The sequence below is a fragment of the Microtus oregoni genome, unplaced genomic scaffold (assembly GCF_018167655.1).
Source record: "Microtus oregoni isolate MIOR12 unplaced genomic scaffold, Mior012 000010F_ref0000083, whole genome shotgun sequence".
NCBI classification, from domain to species: domain Eukaryota; kingdom Metazoa; phylum Chordata; class Mammalia; order Rodentia; family Cricetidae; genus Microtus; species Microtus oregoni.
Genome location: NW_024543069.1, coordinates 45686380 through 45711060, shown reverse-complemented (window position 1 = coordinate 45711060; position 24681 = coordinate 45686380). Strand labels below are relative to the sequence as shown.

The 24681-nt window shown below is 44.4% G+C and overlaps 1 protein-coding gene across 4 annotated transcripts in view; it reads right to left on the bottom strand.

Annotated features, from left to right (window-relative positions):
* Positions 1 to 255: 255 nt before the first annotated feature.
* Fndc3b (fibronectin type III domain containing 3B) overlaps positions 256 to 24681 on the bottom strand; it is a 288258-nt gene continuing 263832 nt past the window's right edge. For 3 of the 4 annotated variants that reach the window (XM_041659165.1, XM_041659167.1, XM_041659168.1), the window contains exons 23-26: positions 19517 to 19729; positions 11664 to 11830; positions 9663 to 9790; positions 256 to 3811 (exon numbers count right to left, since the gene is read on the bottom strand). In XM_041659165.1, coding sequence (XP_041515099.1) covers positions 3500 to 3811; positions 9663 to 9790; positions 11664 to 11830; positions 19517 to 19729 — 820 coding nt within the window. In that variant the 3' untranslated portion in view covers positions 256 to 3499. The remainder of the gene's footprint in view (positions 3812 to 9662; positions 9791 to 11663; positions 11831 to 19516; positions 19730 to 24681) is intronic. The other variant, XM_041659169.1, reaches the window with a different exon arrangement.

Sequence of the window (24681 nt, the reverse complement as noted above, 5' to 3'; positions counted from 1 at the left end):
AGACCTGCATGCCTGACTTTCAGCAACAGATAAAGTATCAAGCTAATAACTAACTATACACAGAGACTGAGTAAAGAAGTAGCCTGGAATTTGAGTTACTTTGGAATAGCATTGATGAAATTGAAGGGGGTGCTCCTTCAAGACCTCAAATATCATGAGACAGGCAAGAGCAAGCATCATGTACGACGTCACCTGCATGGCTGCTCAAGACACTTAAACTGTAACCCTATTCAAAGCTGAAGAACCCTACTTAAGTCAGAAAGAATTAAAACATTTATTGGGCATAAATATATTACATATACACTACAGATACAGTTAGGTATTACATATAGCATAGTATTTGCAAAATCTATACATTAAAATTGATATGGCAGTTTTAATATAATGTATATGAAATAATCTAAAATTTACAAGACAAGAAAACATATGATTATTTTTTTTTCTCCTAAAGTCGAAAAGCTTGGAATGTATGTCCAACAGTGAGGTAAAACATTTCGCCTTTCAATTTAAACAATTGTGCAAGGATAACATTCAGACACATTCTATGAGGGCACTTTTCAATTTTGACACAAATACTGAGTGATTGTAGCCGAAGAAACAGGGTTAAAAAATGTCAACATCTGAAGTTTGATAAAAACAAGGCAGAAAATATGCAAAATAGCCTTTAAAAAAGTTTTCTTGTTAAACATTTTCTTTGAGGACAAAGGGCAGTTTGCTTCAGATGACTGGAATTTCTTGTGTCAGGGATGCATGTGACATACAGAGAAGCCTCAGAGCATGGGAAAGCCACTCCTACGCTTGGTCAAGGGCAGAAGGAGATTAATAGAACACTTCATCTTACTGTTCCTTTGTAATGACAATATATATATATATAGCTATATATCCATAGCACATATACAGACTTGCGATAGAAAATAGTGCCATGTAGAGGAGTAATTTCCTGACTGAAGAGATTATAATGAAAACAAATAATGGAGAGCAATAGAATAAAGTGCTGTCTGCTCGAGAGTCACACACTTCAGCTCCCTGATGGCCACGGGGCACGGAATCTCCAGAAGATCAGATGCTCAGAGACTTTGGCTGGAAGCATTGTTGCCTTTAAAACCGTTCAACCAGTTCAGAGAATTCTCTACAGCAGCAGTGCTGAAGTGTTTCAAAAAAAGACTCGCCCCACAAATAGCTCTAAAGGTGATCCCGCTGAGTTTGCTCTCTCCTGCTTACACCTGTCTCGGAAAATGCAGATGTAATGTCACAGTGGGTCAGATGACACGCTTCGATGAAATGATGAGTTTCTGAAGGCCAGAACTTTGGCAAAAATATATTTACCTTGATACCATCAGTTTACAAGTGTAATTACACTAATTATTATAGTCAATAACAAAATACAGAGCTCTCTAGTACTGAACTACATTGATATAGGCACACAGTAATGTATTGATCTTAGCACTCTCGAGAGATGATTACGGTTTTCTGGGTACATGTAAACCTTTCAATCACTGATAATGGGATTTTTGGCATTTAATGAGTTAGATGCTCTTCTTATCTTTAAAAACACAAGGAAATGTCAGAAGGTTAATACTACAGATGCTGCCAAGGAACAAACTGACTTAAAATTACAAAAGTATAAAACACACAAAATATAACATGCTATGAGGGCAAATTAGTACATAAGTACATTTAAAAATTTTTACAATAAATAAAGATTGCACTGTAATTGGCATTTAAAGTACTGTATGCAGAATATAGTATAAATAAACCCAAAACAAAATAATGTTGGTTTCCCCATGACTTTGGTATGGGAATATTATAAGCTAGTACAGGGTACTTACTGCATAGACAACATAGACCAAGCACAAAACAGCTATGATCAAGAAAAACCAAGGATCAAAAATATACAAAAAACCAGTAACAGGGGATCGGCTGTGTCTGTCGCACCCTTTTGGAATACAGTTGCACCTCCAACTCTTAAGTGTCCCTGAGGTACTCGAACATTGTGGACTTCATATGAGTAATCCAATGACTTTGGGTTAGAACTGATTATCATGACTCTAAATGAATGTGCGCGATAACATTTGTACTCCAATAGCACCGCTGGATCTAAGATCTCAAAGCACTTACAGATACTGAATCCCCATTTGATTTGACTTGATTTCTCATGCATGGAAAAACAGGCACAGAGAGGTCACAAAGCAAGTTACTGACAGATCCAGGGAGAGAATCTTGGAGGCTCTTTGGCCACAAACACATTGTACTTCCAGCCGCTTACCACTCCCTCTCTACATGTGGCCGGATGGAGCCCCCAGAAACAGGGCAGTGTAGATGGTTCCCTTGTGGGCTTTATCAGTAAGACTTGTGTCTACGCTACATTAGTCTTACGGGCGCTGAAATCAGGTACTGGACTTCATTCACTTTACTGATACCCCAAGGGATAGCCAAAGACAAATCTTTCAAAACTAATGGACCAACATGTAAGAAGACAGCCCACAATTGTGAGGCATTCGACTGCCATGAGTTCTCATCACGTAGTTCTGGTCAAACACAACAGAATATAATAACTCTAGTGATTAGAAGTAGTTATATACACAGACAGACAGGCAAGTTAAAGCAGCTTTTAAAGTAGCTGAACAGGAAAACTAACTATTGCACAATGCCCTCTTAAAGTTACTGCTATGGACCGACGTGGAAATCTACAATGCTCCATCACTGATAGGTGCATTTGGTTATGTGATTTCTTAGACAGGCAACTCATAGTGTTAAAATGATAAGGGATACAGAGTAGTAACACATTTAGATTAAAGTACACAGTTTGACTTAAGTGAGCTACACAGTTAAGAACTGAGTGATGACAGATGGTCTGGGTGGCCTCAGCCGAAGGCACACATGTTCTGTATGTTCTTGTGTGGCAGGACTCTGACAACAGCAAACCCCAGCCCTGAACTCCATACACTGTGATTCTGTTTACAGATGTAGACTGTGAATATAAATTACTAAACTGGAACACACAAAAAAATCAAAGGCTCGTGAAAGACTTCAGTGGAAACAGAATAGAAGCATACTGGAAAGCTTGAAAACATAAGCTCACTGCGCTCACTGGGCACACGGCGCTCACTGGGCACACCGGGCACACTGTGCTCACGGGGCACACGGCGCTCACTGGGCACACTGCGCACACTGTGCTTACTGGGCACACCGCGCTTACTGGGCACACTGCGCTCACGGGGCACACTGCGCTCACTGGGCACACTGTCTCTTGGTGGCTGGTGCTTTCCTGCTGCTCTCCTCTCCTCTTATTTATTTCTTTATTTTTTTTTAATCCAGTTTAACCTCTTCCTACTTTTGCATCTCAAATAGGTGCAGCCAAACACCGACTGTTTCTCCTAGCTAAATCTGTAAAACAAGAGAAGTATATAAATCAAAGGACAACAAGGCTGAAAGGGAAGGCTCTGAGTAAATATGTATTCAATGGGTGGTGCCCCATTCATACCTTTAGTCTGCAGGTCTACTTCATTAAGAAGTACTGTAATATAAAGGCAAATAAAATGGACAAGGTTGCGAAGCCAAGCACAATGAGGGCAGCAAACTGTTCATCAGTAGGCATCATGCCCTTCATTTTGGGATCGTCCATGCTCCCCATGTCTCCTGTAAGCATGACCTCGCGTCGTTGTAACACAAAGGCCACAGAGGGGCTGAAAGCTCCACTGAGCTCCTGGGAGGTGTCCACACAGCGGCGGCACGCGCACACACGGAACCTGTAGTCTGTGTTGTTCTGGAGGCCTGAGATCTGGAATGTGGCTTCTTCTCCCTTGTACACCTTCAGAAAAAGAAAAAGTTGTAGATGAGCAAGTCAGAACATTGTGGCTGCCACAGGAAATATCCTGCACTCCTGGAGCCTTATGGATACCTGTTCAGATAAACCCTTAACAACAGCAATGTTCTTATGAAATCACCCCGGGAACTTACCTGGAACAAAGTGCAATATAAAATCCAGTGACTTTTCCAGAAGTGGATGCAGCTAACGTGTTAAGTAATCCAGATACACAGAGCTACATTTCTATAGTGCAGATCGCTATTAGAAGAGGCTCATCACACAGCTCTGGCTGTCATCTCCAGACTCAACACTGCTTACAACGAAGCAGTAACCGCTGATGCTGGTGACAAAGCACCGCCTGTCTCTCTCTCTCTCTCTTTCTGACAATTGGCTGTCAGGCACATCTAATCTTCTGACATTGTGACGTGTTATCTATGAAGTTCACACATAAGAACTATGTAGTCAAGTCACAAAAGACAAAGCAAAACAAAAAACCACCTTCCCTAACTCTCTCATATTATTAAGAAAATTTGTGTGCTTGTGATGCATCTTATTCCTGGCTGTCATCTGTCCCTGGCTCACCTATCTGCAGCTCACACATGATGATGCAGCCCAGTCACACATGAGACACAGCCCAGTCATGGTACCCCAGCCCAGGTAAGTACCGCATTGACTTCTAGCTCTGAATCTTCATTTGTCTGTGGTATAAATTCACACATACACACACACACACACAGAGCCTACAGACCAGAGCAGAAGGCCCATGTATCTCTGCACAGAAGAGCCGTCGACACACGTCAAAGGGTACAGAGTACCATGGGTAGGAGATACCATTGGCGCCCCTATAGTGCTGAGCATGTAGGAACTAGGGAGGGTGGGAGCAGCAGGACAGGCTGGCACCGAGCCCTGGTGCTGGAAGTGCATGGTCTTAAGTCTTTCCCATGGTAAGACTTATAGTAGACCTGCTTTGAGACACAGTCTTTCTACTTTTTCAGTATTAGATCTAAGAAAAACTGAAAACTTCAATCCTTAGATCTACACAAAAAAAACCCCATGATATCAAAAACAAAAGAAAACAAAAAATCCCCAAATCCCTAAACCCAAATGTTCACAAAAAAGAAACGAACGCTATGTGCTTTGAAAATCTACTTCATGGCAGTTTTGTGCTTGCCTATCTGAAGAGATTCTTTGATGCAGTTCAACATAAAAAAAAATGAATAATGAAGTTAGGTGTGGTACCACATGCCTTTAATTCTATCCAGTCAGGAGGCAGAGGCAGGTGGGAGAATCTCTGTGAGTCTGAGGCCAGTCTGATGATCTACATAGCCAGTTCCAGACACCAGAGTTACATAGTGATAGGCTGTCTCAAACTAACTAACTAACTAACTAACTAACTAACTAACTAACTAGCTAGCTAGCTAGCTAACTCACAAACCCACCAAACCAAACACAAACAAATACATGCAACTGATAGAGGGGTTTCTTTTAGTAGTCTATGAGCAAAACCAGTCTGCTCTCTCCCATTAAGGACCTGGGATTCTGAAATATGTCCTGCCTCTTAGACCTTTAATGCAATCTCGGAGAGGCTGACTATTTCATAAACTTGAAAGTCGGTTTTCTTAGAAATGATCACATTTTGAATCAGCTGAGCTAACAGGAGGCTGAGGAAGAGTCATTTGTGTGGTATCCATTCTTAGAAAATGTCAAGGAAACAATACATTAAAATTATATGAAAATTAATGGATTGTATTAGGTTTAGCAAATACAGATGGGGGGGGGCTGCAACTAAATCAAATCGGTAATGTTTGGCTAATGAGTGATTTAAGAAACCTGCACTAACTGACCCCTTCCTAGCTGACCCTGTATCTCCCCTGCTGGGAACTTTAGAGGATCGTCTACAGCACCTGCAGCGATCAGCTGAAGGAAAGCGCAAAGACGCTGACTTGGTGTGTGGGGCCTGTCTGTGGGCACCAACGCCAGCAGTTCTTATGAGTTGCCATAAAGTCGCTAGGGCCTCAGGCTGTGCCTGTGCAGGGTGATTTCCCAAGGGACCCTGAGATGCCACACAGGTGGCACTGGCTGGTCATGCCTCTTATCCCTTTGCTCTGACAGGGCCCTCATTATGGGCCTCTTCTCCTGCCTCAACTCAATTTAGGAGGTGACACTCCATTTAAGATTTTCTTATTGAAGTCATCAATCATAATATGGTGAAAGTAAGGATAGATGTGGAATATTTATTTTTTATAAAGTTATTTTTGTTCTCGATTTGGTGCCATATTTTAAACTCATTTTGAAGTGTTTACAGTGAAGTGAGGAATGCAAGAGTTTTACTTCCGATTAACAAGCTGCATGGCTGAAATCCCTTAAGCGGCAGCTTCTGGAGAGAGGCACCGAGCTGGACTGCTGGGTTTGCTCGAATGCTGCCTCTCCTTCATGGTTTGGCCACATGTTTCCCTGTCACGAGTGGACCGACGTGAGTCACACTGGAACAGTCGAGTTGCTGGGTTAGTAACGGAGGCTTAGCAAAATGAACTAATTCTCCCAAATCCTAGGACCATGGGAGGCAGGCGTGTCCTCAGACATCCTGACTCAAGAGGGAGCCTGCTGTCCTGTAACCTCTCCTGGGAGGGGCAGGGGTGGCTGAGCACCTATGCTGCTCAGCAGACAGGCACAGCAAGGGTGCTGGGTGTCCACTGCAACCTGTCCGTGCACTCGTGTGAACGTCTTCTGCTGAGACACCTCCACAACACAAAGCAGCTAGAAGCTGCAACCTGGGCTCGGTACCTGCACTCAGGAGATCGAACAAATACAGATTATGGGACATTTCAAGTAGATGTTTATACAAGCATTGTTCTAGTTTAGGGGAAGTGGTTTTTATGAGATATGAATATGAAACTGTAAACTTAAAAATTAGTAAAATAAATGATAGCTTGGAAAGATTTCTACTTTGATCTATTTTGTTCTTGCTTTGGATTTGAAACATGGAAAACTTGAGGTGATTAAAACAGCTTTGCAGTTAAGTTATGTGTTCAAAGTCACTGAGACATGCTGGCTCTGGAATCTGCTTTAAAATGACTTTAAAATCAACAGAAGATGCTTCCTCACCAAGCCCCTGGCGAGAACATGAAGGATCGGTATCTACCCCAGTGCTGTCAACATACAGAGACGTGCCAACTCACCAAAGGTGGGCTCCACAGAATTTCTAATGCCTTGGAGGTTTCCCAACTGCAATGAATCTGAGCTATAATTAACAGGAAATAGTTTCTTATAATTTGTCAACTCTTTCCTTATCTTCAATGCTTATATTCAGTATTTTTTGGTAAAGACTACTGACGCCTGAAGAGGTATCTTTTGTGTGGTGTGCGAAAGTGAACTGCATGTATCTAGAGAAATCTTCACCCTTTCAGGAACGCTTTGTAGTAATGCCATGGAAAAAAGATTACGATTCTTGAAAACCACTTTGAGCTTGGAATGTTTAAGTGGCCGAAAGACAGACATATACATGCAATTGAATGTGGAGTGAAGTGCCAGAAAGGATTTGGTAGCTCATTAAGGCATGCCTATGTAGTCCTTAAAACAGGCTGCCTGCCACATCATGATGGTAGCAAAGAGGAACTGAACCAAAGGATGCTAGAACCAAAACAAACTCAAGACAGGAAAGGCATCGGACCCGCCTGTCCAGTGGGATCAGCATCACTATTCTTCCTGTTACAAAGCAAACTCACACTGCAGGTGTAAATTACCAGCTCCCTGGATCCTGCCTCTTCCATGCATGCAGGATGCACTTGCCGAGTGCCCGAGTATGTGCCAGATCAGAAAACAAATTCAATCAGCGAGCGCTCCTATTAGCGGGTGGTGTGATTAGCACTGTAATGGGGTCTATGCAGTGCAGCATGAGGGTCCTGGCTTGGCTGGGCTGCTGCGCAGGAACAATTACATCCCATCTGCTTTGGCTTTGCTGCTATGAATTCAAAGCCTGCTTGTCTATTATCCCACACATTATACAAATGGCCTTCATTCCCTCTCCTGTCAGGACAAGGAAAGGCAATACTCAGAACACCACAGCAAGAGAATGGTTACTGAATCGGGAAAGAAAAAGAAAAGAAAAACAACGAAATTCCCAGACCCAGTACTAACTGTCCCTGATGAGCTGTGTCAGCTGAGGCTTCTCATGTCACGACTGCCCTTACTCACTTCTTGGTAAAGGTAGGAACTATGTGGGCATCTCTACTGACGGAAGCGGTCCTGAAATGCCACATTCTTGATAATCAATAACCGTTATACCATTGATGGTAAGAGAATATTCTATGGTAAGTATATGAGTACACATCACATCAGGACTTAACACTGAACGGTGGCCTGAGAAAGGCTAACCTGATCAAATCTAAATTCCTGCAGAGATTAGTCTTCACTCTGACAACGGTGGACGCGCAGAAACTGAGCACACAGTGCTGCCCTTCCTCTGCCAAGCAGCACCCAGTGTGCACTGAGAACAGAACGTTTTTTCCAAGAATACGTGGAAAAGCATGGTACATGGAACAAAAGGTTTTAAAACCATAGCAGCGAACATGTGATGAAGGTCCGGCTGAGAAACGAACTGCTGTTCAGTGTCAAACAAGAGCGAGATGGCCAAGGCTTAACTAGAGCGAGCTGGAGAGAACTCCTTTCTGCTAAGCTGAGCAATGGCACGTGTGACCTGATCGCTTCTGAGATGGCAACAGGATGAGAAGGGAACAGGAAGCTGAAGAGAAGCCCAGGACTTTGCTCCCTTGTGAGGGGTATGATGGAGGTCTTGGTGACGTCATTGGCTCAGAGGAATCAATACTGGCAGATGTCAGGCTAAAGATAAAGCTTGTGCAAGATGTGGTTAAAATATTCAGCCTATCTGATACTCATAGTAACAAAATGTATCAACATGTCCAATAACTTCTTTGACATTTTAAGCACATTTTGTTTACAAGAATTTTAAAAATTATCACACAAAACAGCAGCAAGCACTTTAAGCGACATGCTGAATCAGATTTTCCTCTCGTGTGTGCATTTGAAGACTCAAAGGCTAAAAGCAGCAGCCTTTATAAACAATGCCAGCACTTCCCAGGACAGGCAACACTGATCTTCACCTTATGAGTTCAATACAAATGGATTATGGAGAGTGCCAAGTGAAGACGGATCTTACTTCCCTGATGGAATAAACAATCACATCCCAGTTCCACCCAAGCAGTCTGTCTTCCAGGGGGCTGAACTCAGTACTGTCAGTGACCCAATAAGGCATTATTCTGTAAGGTATTAAGGATCACGAGGTATGAGAAACAGTAAAACCAAATTCATGTTTTCTGTTGAATAGGTTTGACTGTGATCTATTTACTCTGACACAACACATGGCCATGTCACCAGGAGCCATCTCGAATCAGAATCTGGACCCTAAAAGGTCTCCATGTGATGGATATGCATAATAAAGGCTGACAAGAATCAGCCCAGAGCGTGAGTCAGGTCACCCCCCTCACCCTTTCACCGTCACTTCTGTAACAGGCAGAGAGGACCCGGAATTTGAAGGGTAGGTTAAGATGCCTTCCTCTCTGGGGCCACTTCAGCTTCCAATCACACGAAAACTGATTCGTGCAGATTTTACACTGCTAAACAAACACACCCCTTGAATCCCCTCAAGTTTATGCCCGGGGAACTAGGAAGATAGGAAGAACACCACAGATAGGGAAGGAAACGTAAACAATATAAGCCCGTCTCAACCACCGACTCCTAACAAACCCGCAGCTCCCTGCATCAATCAGGGCTGTGCTCAGGGCTCGCAGCCAGCCTGACGCAGAAGAATGGCGCATGCACGGACACTGGGTCTTACCTGTTTGTACTCAGATTCTCTTCCGACCAGTACCTGCAGGATGTAATTAACAGGATCGCCTTTCATCGGGGGTACCGTCTCCCATAAGATTTCACACGAGTTTCCTTCTAACTGTGTCACTCGAGGTGCTGCAATACAGAACCACACCCAAGTCACGTGAGTGGTCCCATTCCCAGCACTCAGCCTGGGAGAATGCGACAGTGCTTGTGTCCACCCTGAGAGGGAGCTTTATTGTTCAGCTTCCTGCGAACCCTACTAGGTAACCCTCACGAAAGGGAGGTTACTCCAGGACCAGGAGGCCCGTTCACGGCACATCTTCTCACTAGCTCATTAACGAGTTGCTGGCCTGGGTCTCAGTGCACTTATTTATCCATCTATCTATTGATCTACCTATCATCCATCTATCTATCCATCCATCTACCTACCTATCATCCATGTATCTATCCATCCATCTACCTATTATCCATCTACCTACCTATCATCTATCTATCTATCTATCTATCTATCTATCTATCTATCTATCTATCTATCCATCCATCTACCCCCTACCTTCCCCCCTCCCTCCCATGGCTGTTGATCACCTTCACAAGGTTTATAGCACTTTTCATGTGCCAGGTACTTTAGGGATGTGGAAATAAAGTATATATAAAGGGCACATGACACAGAGAAGTGGCCAAGGTGCCTGTGGGGTGGGGAGCAGGTTGAAGGCACATGCCATGAAGCAATCCTGGAAGTAGTTACAACAAACCTGGCAGAGCCTAAGAGCCTGTTCTGATAGCCCCTCCTTCCTGTAACCGACTATGTCCCGGATGTAGGGGCCTCAACTCCTTCATGTGGAAGCCGTCCTAGGGACACATACAGAGGGACTGCCTCCAAAGTCAGTACCCTGCCTGCAGCACACACCACCAGCAGGATCACTGGACAATGCTGTTTTGTCGGAGGAGAAGTTCCAGGGACTTGTGTGAGAACGTGACGCCTGGTGATAGGGACAAGGCTCTTGTCACCACGAGTCCTCCCATGCAAGTCTGGCACTGACTCATCCACAATTCTGTGACTAGGGACATGGCAGACTTGGAGCCTCGGCACAGCAGGAGTGTCTCTATCTACCCTCCTTGAGAAAGATGGGAGATTTAGATATTTGCTGTCTTGGCGCTTCTGCAGGACCTGATTCCTCCAAGGGAAAACCTCTGGAGAAACACTGATGGTCACTGCCATAGGTTTTCAACAGTGCCCTCTATGGAGTGGGTATGTGCCCACAGGAAGTGCTGGTGTTGCCCGAATCAGGCTCTAATTTCCAGGCACTAAAATCACAGAGAGATGAATGCCAATCTATAAAGGGAAGTATTCTCTGTCCCTGCTTATTTAGACAGAAGGGGTAAGTATTGTGGAAACTCATTCAGCCAACAGCTTTGGGGGGTACTGGACTTAAGGGTGTGGCCTTCAGTCTGTGGACATGATCACTTTTAAGAGAGAGGAGGGGCTCACTCGCTTTCTTGGGTGGTGGTTGGGGACCTGATCACAGTTCCCACCGCCCACAGAGCAGGCCACCACGGTGATTCTCTACCTTGTTGTTCGTGAGTGTTCCCAAATAAACACTCAACACCCTCCTTTATCTCGTGAATCCACTTACACATGCTAGTACTAACCTCTGAATGTCTTCGGGAAAGAAGGCAATCGGTCTTAAGCCACCTCTCACTCACTAACACAAAAGCTGTCATTCACATCAACTCCCTGTCTGTTATGTTTGGAAATTAGAATATCTTTATATATTATACTACTATATTATTTGCAATAAACATGCATATAGAATACAGTAGACTGTCCATGTAGGCATTTACTCCAGATAACCTACCACACAGCTTTTTTTTTTTTTGAGAAATTCTGATTTCATTTTGTTATTAGAGATATTCAGAATGCATTTAAGGTCAGACCTGAACTTTGCAGGTGTGACGTCAGTACATCCTTCCCCTCCCAGGACAGTGCAGGTCTACTTCCACACACCTTTGAGGGTGGGAGGGACACTTTTGGTTGTGCTGAAGGTGTAAGTTTCTGAGAAAGGTCCCTCCCCTGCCTCGCTTGCTGCCTGGATTCTGAAGGAGTAGCAGGTGGACTCCGTCAGTCTCTGGACCTTGTAGGTGTGGCTGGGTCCTCTGTAGATGGAAACAAACCTGGACAGAAAGAGGAGCAGAATCCATTAGTCACCTGAGTTCCTTGTGGTGATAAATTCTGAGGCAGACTCATGGAAAGATCAGGGCTAGCTTGATAAATGCCTCGCACCACCTGAAGGGACCGGTTGCTATGTAATGGTTCAGTTCAATGTTCAAGGAATGCTTGTATAAAAGAAAACACATGGTAAAGCACACGCGAAGAGCAGAACCAAGTTCCAGAAACATTAGTCATGCATGTTTTTATTTACTAACAAAAGCAGACTTTTCAAGTGTTTCATTGTGGTTAGTGGTAACCCACGTATTATTTACTTGGCAATGAAGTTACTGTTCAATGGTCACTTGATAAATAAGAGGTCTATTTACTCAGATTTTTCAAATAACAGAAGTTTAAATCCTTTAAATGTTGATCTTTATTTATACAAGACCTCATGAAGCCCTTTCCCAAGCTGGCAAAAAGACATTTATGATTATGTATCTTGGAGAAAATACACAAAAGACAGAAATTATCACCAGGGTAAATGAAGTAACATATAAAATGGCACGGGCCATCTGGGCAGTTTTTGCTGGCAGATTCTGGTTTCTTCTACCATTTGGTCTGAAATTATTTTATATTTCTGCTAAATTAAAATATTTTTAAAAATCTTAATTTACTATTTGCGTGTGTGACCGAAGCACACTCCTTAATTCTGTACCTACGGCTCTCAAGCTCACCTCTATGCAGGTGTGCTCAGCAGGTACACCTTCCGACCGAGCCATCTTCCTGCTCTTATTATTACTATGCAACGTAATTACATAAAGTGTGAATTAGAAACAATGCCTCGTACTTTAGGTATTTTCTCAGCATATCTTGAAAATTTAACTCCTCCCCCAGTGAAACTGGACTACCTAGATCTATACATTGACTTTTATCACCTAATAACTGTATGATTCTGAAAAAACAATGCAATTTTTCCAAAAGATCTCCAGTACCTAAACATCACTGGCCCAGGAACACCCTGAGAACCAACACTGAGAAACTCCAGATTCCAGGGGCTTTGCTCACACAGGCCATGCTTGGCTACTGGTACCCAGAGCTCCCTCAGCAGTCAAGGAATCCCACTGTCTTCAGAAACGACTGTAAGGCACCAAGTGACAGAACCATCATTCCAAATGTCTGACCCGAGCTTGTTGGGCTCAGGGAGGAGAATTCTTACAATTATTTAGCAGTCATTCTTAGCAGCCTGATGTGTGCTGGGCTCTGGGGTTGAATGAGAATCACACTGAGGTGCTGGCCCTGTGTGGGGGCAGGAAGTTCTGGAGGTTCTGTGTGAAATAGTCCTAGGTGGGAGGGTGGGGTGGATCCACGGGCAGTGAGAGACGGACAGACCAAACCCTGTTAGCCAATACTCAGTGTAGCCCATCCAGGCACGCACCAGCCTTTGAAATGGAGTTCCGGAGCCCTGGGAGGTTCACTTACTGCTCTGCATGTTTTGATCAGGAGGAAGTGTTTTTTATTGAAGGCTGAACATCCTCCATTTCAAGGAAAGCCAGAGCCCAGGTTGAAACCCACAGATAGCCATGGCAACCTACTTAGCACACTCAACACATTACTGCCTTAATGAAGACACCCCTGCTAATGCAGAGGCAAATGGCTACTTATTAACTCAGCTTCACCTGGGCCAGAATCGCCAGCGGGAGTAATTGCCCTTAATTGTATCACAAATGGAAGTCATGGTCTCAGAAGCGACACTGTTAAATCTCCATTATGGTGACCTGCAAGCTCAGTGTTTGTCTGTAGAACTGTTTCCAGCCCTGCCACACACCAAGGATGGTATTTCCTTTAGAAAAGACGTTTGACACACATTTGTGTCAAGGTCTAATCACGTACCTAGATAGAAGCACTCGCAGTCTCTACGAAACTTACTGAAGCAAGTCCAGTAATCTGACTTAATACTACGTTCCAAACTGAGTAAGTAGAACACATATAATTCTCAAAACCATCGAAACTTGCTGACTCTAGACTATTTGGTCCATTCTTGTATTGCTCATGCACTTAACTGGTACTCCGACTTATTAAAAAGCATCGCAGGAAGGGCTAATAGTAATGGCAGATTGACAAATGTGTTATTAATGCACGTCCTTAGGTTCGGAGACAGCATTACCCACATTTTTGAGAAAGGCTGAATTAGTTAGGGTAGAGAAAGTGATTGCAGGGTGAGGATGGTTGGAAGCCATTAACCTGGGGTGCTAACTGCTGGTGGTGTAATGTTGAAGCATCGTGCCTGTAGTGAAGGCAGAATCAGGGAGCCTCAAGAGGCCAACCTGGGACCATCAGTCCCCCTGGGAGGGCAAGCTGGGTCTTGGCAGCCTATAGCTCCCAGTGGGAGGAGTCAGGAATGCCCGGAAAGCAGGCTGCTCTTTCTTTATTACTCCACACCCAACATTTTTTTTGTTTTACGTGCATTGGTGTTTTGCCTGCATTTATATCTATATAGACACTGATATATTAAAAATAGAAATTCATTGGCACTCATAGCAAGTCCCTTTCCCCATTCATTTGCATTCATAGAAGGCACCCTCCCCCACCTTTAAGGTTCTTCTGAGATACTCGACACCCCCAGTTTTCTATGTGGGTTCCCAATACATGGAATGAGTCTTGCCGCTGAGGACACGGGGCCCAGAGCTTTCCAGATGTCTGTCCACTTCTGCTGCAGTGGTCTTGCTTCAGTGCAGGAAAATGCAATTGATTTTCCTTCTATTTATTTATAAAGCAGGTCAGAGGTAAAATGCATTATCTGGATTTGACTTTGGATCCAATCAGATATCAAATAGTTCCTTTACCACCCTTCTGCCCTGATTGGTCCAAGGCATTTGGCTTGAAGTTGAGCAAGTTAGCAAAACATTTTTATTTTTTAGGATGAATCTTTATGATTTTATCCTAAGAACTAAAATGTCTCTAAAATATTTTTCCTCTATGAATTAAGGACTAGAGTCCCAGGCATCACTATGTGTACTTCGTAGCCTGGAAATCGCAGGCAAAAACCAGTCGAGGCGTACATCTCTGCTCATCTGAAAAGTCAGGGACAGGCCTAGGGTTAGGACAGAGGTCTGATGGTGGGAGTCGAGACACAAGCCATTTCCCGCGGAGGATGATCATATGGACCGGAAGTGCAGGGGGCGGGAAGGAATGGGGAGCGCACGGCTGGCTCTGAATCTCCCAGCAGTCATTTATAACAGCACTGCAGTGTGAGAATGGAGCCAGAGTCAGGTCTGTAGCAGAGACTACTGAGACGGGTCGGTCATGCTCTCTAGTCCCTTTCATTAGTTCCTTACAGTGTATTCTTCTGGAGTTCAAAGAAACCTTGAAGATGCAGGGTTTTTTTTTTTTTTTGCTTGTTTGTTTTTGTTTTGTTTTGTTTTGTTTTTGGTAACAGTCAGTAGCTACCGACACTGGAAGCATCCCACAGTTCCTAGTCCCTGGCTGCCGGGGAAGTGTCACAGTAACAGATCCTGATGGGGAGAGCAAGTCGTGACTATTCATTCCACTAGATGCCTCTCCCCTGTCTAATCTCCCTGGAGCCTCACGTTGAAAAACACTGGCTGTCTGAACAAAACCCGAGCAGCAGATTAACCGTAAACACATTCCTGGAATTTACAGCCCTCCTGTTGCAGTCCTGGGCACAATTACCAAGAGCATGGCCCGATGAATTTGGGCTCAACACCAGCTCCAATTCCATTAGACCAGGCACCATTTCATTTCATAAACACAGACAAATGCATCTTCCGAAGTGTCAGGACAGCGCTATGACCTCAGCCTACGAGCTGATGTTGCTACTCTAGCGAGTGCATCAGGGAAACTTGGCTTTATGAGAATATTTGCTCAGCGTGTGTATTTTTCTCATGTAACATGGAAACCAGAACCATTCAGATTTTCTATGCTGGATCTGTTAAGAATAATAGACCTAATCACCGCAAGGCCAAACTAATCTAATTTTTGCTTTTCTGTTGAAATTAAAATCTCTTGTACTGTCTGTTCACTGTTTAATGCTAATTCATTTTCTCAGCAAGATCAGCTCTTCCAAATCTGCCACATACCTCATGAGGCCGAGCACACGGTGGCAACTCAAGAAAACATTCTGCTAGTTGAATAACCATAATCAAACACTAGGCATAAACTTAGCCCTCTGGAGAGAAGCATGATTGCAATGCTTCTCCATGAACATGGCCCTGAAGTCTTAGGAAATACACGTCCTAATGAAAATGGAATGAACTCAGTCAGCTGGGCTGTAAGAATTCTTGATGTAGTTACCCTGAGGCAAAGCTTTGGGCCATGCTGGCTTGTTCATTTCCTTCTGTTTGTAGGAAAGGAGCTCAAATGGAGAGGGAAAGAAGGAGGGAGGGAGGGAGGGAGGGAGGGAGGGGGAAGAAGGGAGAGAGGGAGGGAGGGAGAGGGAGGGGGATATACTAGCATATTTCACTTCTTAGTCAGAGAACTAAATGTAAACAAAGCTCCTAGTGCTTGGCATGTTCTTTGCATGTTCTCAATACACAGAATTTTCCTTCAGAAAGCTTAAAATATGTATTTGAATCCCTGGGTCATCTCGTGCACATGTGTGTGTGTATCACTACAGGTGTGTGGGTGGGCACATGTGGAAGCCAGAAGTCAACAGTGGTGTTGTCCTTAGGGTAGCTGTCAACCTTTCTTTGCCACAGGGCCTGCCACTTGGACCTGAGAAGGCTAGATTTGCTGGATAGTGAGCTCTTCGGATCCTCATGCCTCCACCACCCCAGTATTGCATAAAATCAAGTGTGGTGTGCATGCCTATAATCTCAGCTCATGAAAGATTGAGGCAGGAACATCAAAAGTGTAGGCTCATCCTGGCTACACAGTGAATTGAAAGTCAGCCTGGGATACATGGAACCATCTCGAAGAGAGAGAGAGGGAGGGAGGAAGAGAGGGAGAGAGGGAGGAAGGAAGGAAGGAAGGAAGGAAGGAAGGAAGGACGGACAGACATTAAGCTAACTGAACTGTGACATATTCAAGTCCAGCGTTTTGTCCTTGATGCTGAGTCAAGAGCTGGCATTAAAGGCTTGGACCATTCACGAGCGTTCACTTTCAGACACTAAGGAAGGTCATCTTCAAACTGAAGTCAGGCTGTCCTCATCCTGTTAAATCCCAGGAAAACGATTCCACAAATAGAATAAGAATGTATTATGCCCAGGACTCACATCACTTTAATAACTTTCTGAGAGCACTGACAAATTTAATTTAGAAAGGATAAATGTGGACTCCAGCTCAAAAAATTAAGAAAAATATCGTTCCTAATGGTCAAATTTCTTAAATTGCCAGTTCTGTTTAGGCAAGTGATTTATTTGATGAACAAGGCAAGCCTTAGCATCTCTCTGCCTCCTTCCTTCCCCCACCTCTTCTGTCAAAGGAGCAAGCATGCATGAGTCCCAGATTCTGCAGTCTTGTCTGTCGTATGGAGGTGTCTCATGCGAGCCACACTCCTCTGTACAGATGCTTCTACAGTGTTTGCTCTGTGCTGAGGAGCCACTGTTGACCACCATCTGCACAGTCTCCACAAAGTACTCCTTGGGTGGCTGTCCCACCAGGGCAGAACTACAGAAGAAAAGGGAGTCTCCCTGCTTCCCAGGTTCTCCAGGTTTATGGAGCAGTACAGCGCAGGGTCCAGCCCTTCTGTGCTATGTTTTTGGAGAACTACACAATATCCCCCAAAAGGTTCTTTCTATTGTCAACAGATGCAAAGGCCTGGAAGAAAAAACGTTAAGATTTGGAAATATCCCTTACACATATCATGACTTCTGTTAGTTCAGAATGCATGATTTTGCTAGTCCTCTGTGGCTGAGAACTTCTTTCAAGGTAGAATAATGACCCATTAAAAACAGATCCAAAGAAACATATTCAACAGGATGAATGCTTTTGCATATAAAAGATAATTTTGATCTCCAGTGAACTTTTCAAATCAAGCTCGCTGTCCCTGTGCTTTGGTGCTGGTAATGCCTCCAGCAGGACAATGGCTGCTTTATTTTCTTTCCACCTGATCTTCCTAGAAAGGCAAGCCAAGTTCAAATGTGTGGTCTGTGTGCACATGGTCCAAACTCTCAGAACATTTTTCCCCATGGCACTAAATTCTAGGGTTTTCTATGAGTTAATGATATGTACTTGTGCATTCTCCCTTCCTCTTCCCCTCTTTCTATGAATATTGTATTTGTTTCCATTCAGATGTCAACAAGACAGCTGTAACTCTCTCCTGGTTTTTGTTTATTTGTTTTGATGCTACCACCCTCTGGTAGAGCTAACTGTGCTGAAGGCCAAGACCTCGCTTTCAGTCTCCACACCAGTTCCTACACCCTATCTTCTGTTCGCGTGTCTCCAGTGGATAGGAAGGCTGTGTGAGGACATTCAGAACAGAACAGGAAGGCCTAAAGAGGCACTGTGGTCTCTGGAACTTTACCACATCTTTACACATTTCTTTCTTCTTAGCAGACGTGGTCTCTAGTTGGCAGAGGCATAGGGGTGCTTTTCCCAGACTCCCCCTGGAACCTTGCACAGTAGACACACAGGACAGTATTTGCCCTGGATTTCTCAGGGTTTCTTTGGCCTTTGCTTGATTGCTTTTCCTCAGCTAAGCACCCACTCACTGCCTATCCCGTTGTCTCTGGCCCTGACATTATTTCCACAGAACCCAGGGTATGGCTACTTCTCCAGATCTTGGTTTCCACTCAAGGTCAACAGAGCTCCACGGCAGTAAACTCAGTCTAACCTCCTGACTGCAGAGCAGTGGGCCAAGAATGTATGGGAGAGGAAACCCCATGCACTGGAACAGAATGTGGTCCTACAGACAGGGATACAACAGGGACAACCTCTTCCACGCTTCCAGGAACATCCACTCTAACTCAGGAGCGTCCAACCTGTGGCATACGTACGCCCCATGGCAGCTGTGATGTGGACCAACACATCTGTATACTGACATCGTGCCATACTGTCGACAAGTTCAACACAGCTAATAGTTCATCACTGCCTTGGTTTTATGATAGTCCTCCCTTCTGCCTGATTCTGATCAGAACCTTTGCTAGTAGAATATTCTGTGACCACTAACTTCGGTCTTCTGATTGGCCATTTTCTGAGGAGATAAAGCTATGTTAAGTAAGTATGATGTGAAAACCTGAATTTGATTTCAACATCTCCAAGTGTCCTGTGGGCAGGAAGTCTTAGAAGAAACAAATCTCTTATTTGCTCTGGTTAATTTGATATCACAGCACCCATAGTTGCAGAGTACATTCCCCATCTGTACATCACCCACAGCAATTCCAGATTGGTAAACATGTTTGTCCCGATGGTTACTGAATATTTAAAGAGGTACCATTTCTCCCAGGTCCCATTTTCCTCGGCACTTATGACTAATATAATGTTATTAGACAGTGGGGACTTGAATCTGACAATTTTCTCTTTTGATAATTTCTCTCCATCATCGGCCCTTATAAAGGGAAAAACGTGCATCTGTTGTCATGTCGGGAGATGGGGATGTTTCAAACGCGTAAGAACTCCAGAGGAAGAACAGGGTATACTGCTGAGTAATATGCAAGAGCCTTCTGTAAACAAGGAGGAGGGGTTTCAGAGGAAGACGAGTATGAGACGAACAGCAAAGTTGGACGTGCCAGGAATGCATGCGCCCCGCTCACCTCTTGCTCCGGTCCTCCAACTGCAGCGTGTACACCAGGTCACCAGCGGCATGCGTCCTGGAGTTACTGTCTCCCCACTTGAGCTTCAGGCTCTGAGGACCAGATGCAGCACACTCCAGTCTAGGAGGCAAGGGTGGCAATGGCCGAGTTTTTGCTTTAATGAACTGACTAAATGGTCCGACTCCAATCTCATTGACGGCCTGAATTCTGATCCTAGAGGTGGGGAAATAAAAAGACAATGAAAGCTTAGGAAGTGGAATTTCCTTCATTCAAAACGAACATTTGCTGTCCCTAAAGCAAGGCTGTGGGAGACCAGCTAGAGTAAACCCTGGGCAGCGAGGAGAGGTTGTGTGCTCTGCTTCTAAACATAGCAAAACAGCGCATTAGCAAATCCTTCAGGATTTTACCTGGAGAAAAGCAGACTGTGAAGGATTCCTACAGACAAGGTCTTATACTGTGGTCTAGCCACTGACAGTTAGACTACGCATAAAGAATTCATTAAAAGGGGAACACATTCCCGATAGCCCTTTAACAGGACAGCTGGCCTCTCCCCTTAGCCAGAGTCAAGAGGCCACCTCTGGAGTAGCGGGGTACCACTCAGGTGTACAGAGCTCTTAGCTGGACGTTTGCTGTGTGCAGTAAGGATGTGTCAGTCCTGCCAGAACTTAAAAACCAGCAGAGGTAAATGTGTGCCCGAGACCTCCCACAGTGCAGATACTATCCCCATATCTGGTCTCTCTGCTTCACCACTTTCTGATGAGCCAGCTCTCCACAGCCACCAAACAACACATCGCTGGCACTGTGCTCCCCACTTCAGACCTCTTTACACTGTGTGCTACCGCGGACGGCCCTACCAGCCTACTCCAGGGTATGTCTCCTTTACTGCTCTGAGCAGAGGCCTTCTCTACTCTCGCCTCCTCTCTTCCAGGTAATACAAGCGTTTGCTAAAGCTTCACTTTATTAACAGAATTCTCAACCTCATATCTTCATAGTGTCACCCATGTTAAGCACACTTAGGTCTGTGGCTTTGAGTTTCTTCCTGAATCCTTGCAGCCCCTCCAATCAGACCCTCTCTCCAAATTCCTTGCTAGGTTCCCAGGAATCTCAACTCACTGAGTTGACTGAGAAGGGTAGTATTAACAGCTCAAAAAGATTCAATATTTAAGACTTGATTTGAATTCATAACAGTTTTTCAAAACACATTACAAGTAATAATATAGTCTAAGAAAGAATATTTAGAAAGCAGATCATTTTTACATATTTCTATGATTTAATTACTTTTATGGTATACTCACTTATAGCTTTTGTACGGGGTTTCTTTGTGTAGCCTTGGCTGTCCTGGAACCAGCTGTATAAACCAGGCTGGTCTTGAACTCACAGAGTACCACCTCCTTTGCCTACCCAGTGTTGGGATGAAAGGCGTGCACCGCCTCCCGCAGCCCTCACTACAGCTTTTATTACTTACACGTTAATACAAAGTACCACTTAAACATCCCAACACTAAAGCAGAAGCTATGAGGCAAGTTCTTCAAACTCAAAAGAGCGTACAAGTCAACCTGGAGTATCTGTAACTTAGAAAAGAAAGGTTTCTCACATACAAGGCAGAACACCACACTCCACCCCTCTTCCTCACCTTGGGGCCAAGGACACAGCTACCTCAGGACTCTGAAACCTTAGGTACCAGCTGGCACACGTCGGCAAGTGTAGGGTTGGGCGTCTCACAAGCCAACAGTATTTGTTTTCCCCTTTATCATCAAGGGGTTGGACTAAGCTGAGAAGTGGGCCTCTATGCACAAAGAGCTGCAGAGAAAGGCCACTTCCCTGGCCTTGCATGGCTCTCAATGAGGTGGGAAATTTCCTTAGCAATTCTAGCTTGCTTACAGCCTAAAGGAGAAAAACCAGATGATCATATCAACAGATGAAGTATCTAACACAATCCAATCTCTAGTTGCAATCAAAATGTTCTACAAACAGGAGACCCTCTTTGATCTGAAGAGGGGCATCGAAGAAAAAGGGCCACAACTACCATAATAGCTGTGAGAGAGGAAATACTGTCCCCCTAAAACTAGAAGAGAGGTCAGCAAGGCCGGACCACAGTGAGGTTGCCTGCCTGGCGTGCTCTTCCTCCTATTTTTCAGCACTTGTTTAGAATACTACCCTGTTCTGAAAGGAAGAGGTATAGAGAGGTAGAGGAAAAAAGAAAACAGAATCCACAAGATGCCAATGAGAACACTGTAGAGAACCTATCCAGACAAAGAGACATAGGAGTCACAGAATGGGTGCTTCACAGAAAAAGTCTCAGTTGTCTTAGAATTGACCCACAGACAAAATGTCATTAAAATCAATCCTGGTACTTGGGAAGCTGAAGCAGGAGGGTGGAGCATGTAAGGTCAGCCTGGGCTGCAGTGTAAGGCCTTATCTCCAAAAATCAATAAATACATAAGAATAAACTAAAAAGTCCTGGCAGGATTCTTAGGCAATAAACACAAGCTAATTCTAAAGTTATATGGAAAGGAAGAAGACTGCTAATACAGTGTGAACCCAGATGTAAACTACCAAGACAGTGTGAACCCAGACATAAACTGCCAAGACAGCATGAACCCACCGGTTTTCTTCATCCCAGCTGCGACTGACAAGGTTTGGGGTACAGCAAGTTCATATCCCCAGTAGATGACAGAAAGACTACCAGCCAAAATGATGGGCCTACCTTTTCCTATTTCTATTATACAAGAAGTCACCTAAAATAACAATAAAAGTCTAGAACTTTCTTTCCTTCTCACAGGAGCCTTCACAAATGCTTCACAGTGTTAGTGGCTGCCCCCTTCTCCACACCAGAAAGAACGTGCAACAAAGGCTTCTGCAGCCAGAGAGGGGACATCCTGAAATGCAGGTTGCGCTGCTCAAGTTATGGCGACCTCTCTCTTCTCAGGGAAAGGGAAGCCATACAGTAAGTCCAGCTCTGCAGTGTCGCCTCTAAGGCTGATCTGACAGTCTTTGCAGTGTCCAAGCCATGCGTCTTCCCTTTCATTCAGGACAGGGTCCATCCACACCCCAGGCTGAGGTGTTTCCTGCGATGCTGGCCCACAGCCCTTCAGAGCCACGCTCACCATGTAGTCCAGGAAGCCCTCTACCCTTTCTTGCGACCTGCGCAGCCCGGCAGTACTCAGTACACAAAAGGCAGCCAGCTGCTTAGGGCTGTTCTGCTGTGCGCATTTCAACATGAAATGAAACCAAACCTAAGACATGAGAATTATTTATAGGAATAAAAATGGTTTTAAAAATTCAAGTTTTAGCTAGTTTGACTAAATTCACTCACTTCCTCAAAGCCTCTAAAGCAGTGGGTCATGACCCCTTTGAGGGTACTCAGACGGCGGTCACAGATCAGGTACCCTGCATATTGGCTATCTACATTACAATTCATAACTACCAAAATTACAGTTATGAAGTGGTAATGAAAATAATTTTCTGATTGGAGGTTGCCCCAGCATGAGGAACTGTATTGGGTGGCAGCATTAGGAAGGGCTCAACACAGCTCTAGGCCTATGGTTTTCTGACTGGTTACGTTTGCTGGCACTTAATCTTCCTTTCATATAACACACCATCAGCCACCAGTGCCAGCAAGAATACCACGGTGGCAGGTATACCACTTTCCTTAGTGGGGCATGTGGTCTCCCCCTTGAAAATATTGCTCATCCGTCCCCAGCACCAGCAGGAACGCTGTGGCGACAGCTTCTTTGGGAGCCTCCTCCTCCTCCTGTTCTTCAGCAGTCATCTGACACCTGTAAACACAGCTTCCTCATCAGTAAACGAGGGTGGTGCCGCCTTTGCTGAACTAACAGTTAATTAAGATAGGGAACCGGCTTACTTGTGGCTTCTCAATGGGTTTCAGTCTGATTCAACCAGAGAAGTGCTGAAGTGGCCAGAAGCACACCAGTGAGATCCAAAGTGATTCTTTATGGCATTCCTGACTCAATGGCCTCAACAGCAGAAGTCTAGCCTTCATATCAAGATGCCATGTCCCATTCTGACCACAAGGCCAGACCTTTGTCTAGTTGACAAAGGCTCAGCTGCGTTCAGTGGCTCACACTGACCGACACGTGGGGTGTGCTCAGAGGTGGGTGCATATGGGGTCCCTTTGGCTCAGAATCTTCCTGCATTCCTTAGTTTCCTGTTAAAATCTGGACCCAACATGGCTATGAATCCGATAAAAGGATAATTTTTATTTAAGCCACAAGTTCAGGTCACCAACTGCTCTGCTAATAAGAGCCAGTAAGTCTATTTCACTCATCCAGCATTTGGTCCTAAAACCATCTACACAGACGTCAGAACACTCACTCCAACTGCCCCACACCTACACAAGAATACACTGCGTGTCAGCAGAAACGACATCTGGATCACGGATGCACTGAGCTAACATTAATTAGTCCCAAAGACAAAATTCCACTTAGTGCTGAAATTGAGCTGAAGAGCTAAAAGGAAGCCATCTTGCTCACCAGGGAAATGCCACGTGAGGAACAGAGGTGGCCCGGAAGTCCGGAAAGGACAGACAGCTACCATACTGTTTGTAGGGGCGTGGAAATAATTCCCAATTTCTAAGTTCCTGTGAAAGAACAGTGAGCATGACACACTGGGAAACAAGACTACGAATTCATTTCAGAGAGTTAGAAAGAAAAATGAGCTTTAAGTTTTATTAAATATTAAGATCTATTCCACACCTTAAAGAGAGATGCTTCCTCTCTAGCTGAAACTCAGACAGGACCCACAGAGTCATCTTCAAAGTGTGCATTATGTCAGTTTTCGAAATCTAGAGCAATTAAAATGAATACAAGGGAAGCAGAATAAATACGGCCTCCAAATTAGGAAGTGACATAGTTCTGATCTAGTGGTATCCTGGCCAGACTGCGGGGGAACATTTAAACGTTCCCCAAGTCTGCCCCATTCATCAGTATGCTAATACCACTGAGTAAGTCAAATTAAGAAGCCTGCCTTTCAGGCTTCCAGTATCTTTCTTCTAGATGCCAGCTATTCCTTGCTTCAGGAAGTCACACAGTCTTCCCCAGTGCACTCTGTACGCACGCTCAGACTTCTGACATTGACTATATTAAAAGAAGAATGACGTTCAAAACAAATTGTCCTTCAGGGAGAAGGTGACTGTCCTTAAGAGA